Source organism: Pygoscelis adeliae, unplaced genomic scaffold (assembly GCF_000699105.1).
Source record: "Pygoscelis adeliae isolate BGI_AS28 unplaced genomic scaffold, ASM69910v1 Scaffold151, whole genome shotgun sequence".
Lineage (NCBI taxonomy): Eukaryota > Metazoa > Chordata > Aves > Sphenisciformes > Spheniscidae > Pygoscelis > Pygoscelis adeliae.
In genome coordinates, this window is record NW_008824036.1 from 92,713 (window position 1) to 96,446 (window position 3,734).

A 3,734-nucleotide genomic window follows, 5' to 3' on the forward strand; every position below is an offset into this window, starting at 1 on the left:
CAGGAAAGCAGCAGCTTGGTTCCATTTCTCTGGGGAAAGATGCCTGAGTCAGCCCTGCTGTGATATGTACCATTGAGCCTAGATGCCCTAGGCTCATTCGCTGCCCTGAGTGGACATCTTTTGCACTCCTTTGGTGCTGAGGCAGAAGTAGGGCTAACAAGCTGTTTGATAATCCATCAATTATTACTTCCCCCCCACACACACCCAGAAACACAGAAGGAGAAAGAGGCACTCACCTTGACAATGCCAACAATGCCAGGCTCTTTACAGTTACTGTGGTAGAAGAAGGCCTGCTGCCCAAGTTTCATGGCTCTCAGGAAATTCCTTGCCTATCAGGTATAAACAAGAGACTTTGAGCTCTTTGTGTCAAGCTCTCAGGGTTTCACTATAAGCAGCTAGGAACAAGAACAACAAGAAAGGTATATGTGCTTCAGAGCTACTCAGATAAGGTTTCCTACAGTTGTACAGATGTCTTGTGTTGCAATGAAATGAAGTAAAAACAAGGCTAAAGAGCAAGATCCTGTTGGTTAGAAAGTATTTGGGAATTCAACAGCGCAGCCACCCTCATTCAGAGATAGCAGAAGACTTAAGTTAGCCATCAGCAAACAAGCAGCAGAGCAGATCACATATAAGGGGGAAGCATATATAGTAGGGGAAGCACACGTGGATTTCCTTTGCAGAGAGGCCTGGAACAGAAAGCTGTACACTGACAACGCATAGTATTTGGGTAAGTACAGACTTGCTAAAAGGTATCAAGGGAAATAAAAGCTGGTCTAAGCTAAAGACCAAGCTAAAGAAAAACCAAATGATTTGACAGAACATTACCCAGCCTGAATCTACCTTTGACCTAGAGGCAATTAAGCAGGAGTTTTGACTCCTGACAAAATGCACCTGTAAAAACAGGCAGAGTGCATCAAAAGGAAATCCTTCAACAAATTACCTGTGGGAGAGCCACCTTTTTTCTAGTGCTATTTCAGTGACTCCATCTCTGACACGTGCCCCTTACCTGGTAATTTCTTACTCCATCCCAAAAGGTCGTCTGATTGGGCTGAGCTTTCAAGTCATCAATGCTGAACTGCCAAATGGAATGAAAATACAGGTTAAGTTCAGGAGGTAGCCTCATCTTTATTGTGTCATTGTCTACAATGTCTGTTATTGTGCCTAAACATTTGTTCCTAGTAGCTCCTTCAATTATAGTACAAACTTGACACAATTTTTTTGGTTCCCACAGGGGCTAAAGAAAAGCCTTCACAAAGGGAGGAACACTGCAGCAGCGTAAAGGCAGTCTGAAATAGGTGCTGCCCCTGCTATCAACAGCTAAGCATCCTGAGGACCTGATTTCCTCTTTTATTACAAGTATCAAACCCCAAGGTTGTCACCCTGGAAGAGAACAACATTATGTCTTTCTGTTTTCAGGAAGACAAATGTTTTTTGAGAAGTAAAGACACAATAGCATTAATACTGCAAACAATCTGAATTGTCTGATCCTGTAACTCAGCATTCAGGCACTAATGCTCTGGATAGTAGTGAAACTGCTTCTGTACTTTGCTGAGTAAGGATGGGTGTCGGTGCTTACTTTCACATCCACTCCCTTCTCGAGCCTGCTCTCTGGCTCTGATTTCAGAAGCCAGTGACAATAGGTTATCTTGCTTTCCTCCCCACCAGAGTCGGATTCTTTTGTCTTCTTCCAGTTCTTCCATCCTGACTTGGAACTCCCAGCTGGAGGTTTTGTGGACTTCTCCTCTTCCTCCTTATCCGGAGTTTCTTCCTCGGTTTTGGCAATTTTAGCATCAGGCTCCTTTTTATCTTAAAAGAAACAACAACAAAAAAGATCATTCAGCTAAAACACATTTTGTTTCTGATAAGGACCGGTATTGAAATGTTTTTAGTCATCCAAGGTAGTTTCACATACTGGTATTTGACTGCAGCAGAAGTTTGGTGCACCTGAGATGCTATGTGGAAGGTAGTAGCATTACGCACCAGTGTTTCTGAGTATTTCTAGTTTGCATCTGACATAAGGATTTTTTTTTTTTGCATGGTGTGCACAAACATAGTTTAACAGTCATAGTTAATCATAAAAAAAATGGGATAGACGATGTTGCTTACAGGAAGTGTAGTTGAATTATTTTTTTTAATTAATCGCTGAGAAATCAATTGCAGGCAACAAAGTTGATTTAGGTGAGTCTGGTGAATAACAGGAAAATTCAGCAGCAAAGCAAGCTATTTCCAGCTACTGCAGTAGCTGGAAACCTTAGATTAAGCCTCCACTGTGCTACCTGTTCAGAGGGGGTCTATATCCCTGTTTGTCCAGGACCCAGACAGAAAAAAACAATAAGTGATTAAAGGGTAAGAAGATGGTTATTTGCTGGAGTTGATTAAGCAGATGAGTAGCACAGATGAGCCAACTGCAATTTTTTCATCTTACACCTGAAACACCACATAATGTTGCCTCAAGTGCAAGGTTTTTGCTTTTTTTTTTTTTTTTTTGCAGATGGTACCACATCAGCTTCCTGCCACTGCACTGGATATACTTTGACTGACCATCTCTAACGCTTAGGATCTGAAAACTCTTCATAAATGGGCATGAGTTACATTTCTTAACCACCTTGTGCTGAGAATACATCATTGTCCCTATTGTATATCTAGCAGACTTGTCTCAGTCACACATGGATGCTCAGCCCATTTTTACAGAGGAAATGCTGTCTATAAGACGTGTGGCTTTGAAAGACAGATGGTTAAGATGACTGTCTGTAGTTTCACTATAGCTTGGAACCTCAAGTGAGAGATGCTAAATTAGTTAGGATGCCAGCACAGACCTGCTACTACTCCTTTGTCTCTCTTTCTGCTCGGCCAAGGCATCTCTGGTCTCTTTGAATTATCTTGTCTTCACTGCGAAGCACCTGCTGAATTAGAGAAGGAAGAATTACTGCTTATTCAGGCAAGCTGAAAAAAGTAGAGATACCCGAGACGGAGAACAGTAAAAGCTGTACAGTAAGCGGAGAGCAAATAAATTTCCTTCCTTGAGCTCAGCCATTTCCTCTATCAGTGCAAATGCTGGCACTGGTTGAGGACCACACCCTTGGCGTGTTGGAGGCAGGCAGGCCCTCCACAGCAGTGCTCTGATGGACATGAGCAGAAGGGCTGCTTTTCTCCACAGTGGCGCATCTGTTGGAGAAAAGTCCCTAAGGTGCTTGGCCTAAGCGTGGCCCCTCTCCGCCGTGCAAGAGGAGCTGTGCTTTTGGAAATGGGAGAACAGCTTGCCTCCAGAGCTCAGTCCAGCCTCGCACCAGGGGTGTCTGGCTCAGCTTGTTGCTCCCAGAGATCATGCAGGCAAAGTCCCTTCGGGAAAGGGAGCAAGCTGGCTGGCCCAACCCCTGCCCCCTTCTGCCAGCAGGCCGTTAGAAGTTATTTGGCTCTCAGCTGGCCTCCTTCTGCCAGAGCGGGTGGCATCAACTTTTCCACCTTCTATGCCAAGCTTCTCCCATCCCTCCACCCACCCCAAGCTCCCCCTCACCGGCTCCGGCCGCAGCAGCGCCCCTCGCCTCGGACCGGGGGGAAGGATGCTCTCGCCTTGCCACAGCCCCGGCGCAGGAGGAGGAAACACGCCGCCCCTCGCCCGACTGGAGTCGGAAGTAGGTGACCGTTATGCAAAAAATAAGGCATGGCCTGTAGGCTTGCCTCCTTCCCCGCAGCCACCGCGCGAACGGGAGGCGCCGAGGGCAGGACTACAGCTC

At 45.7% G+C, this 3,734-nt stretch overlaps 1 protein-coding gene across 5 annotated transcripts in view; it reads right to left on the bottom strand.

The window, feature by feature from the left end:
• Positions 1 to 3,734, bottom strand: part of THYN1 (thymocyte nuclear protein 1) — an 11,221-nt gene that overhangs the window by 1,703 nt on the left and 5,784 nt on the right. For 2 of the 5 annotated variants that reach the window (XM_009333381.1, XM_009333357.1), the window contains exons 2-5: positions 2,817 to 2,903; positions 1,577 to 1,806; positions 1,007 to 1,075; positions 237 to 329 (exon numbers count right to left, since the gene is read on the bottom strand). In XM_009333381.1, coding sequence (XP_009331656.1) covers positions 237 to 329; positions 1,007 to 1,075; positions 1,577 to 1,806; positions 2,817 to 2,859 — 435 coding nt within the window. In that variant the 5' untranslated portion in view covers positions 2,860 to 2,903. Of the gene's footprint in view, positions 1 to 236; positions 330 to 1,006; positions 1,076 to 1,576; positions 1,807 to 2,816; positions 2,904 to 3,514; positions 3,722 to 3,734 lie in introns of those variants that run through there. The other 3 variants (XM_009333365.1, XM_009333350.1, XM_009333373.1) reach the window with 3 other exon arrangements.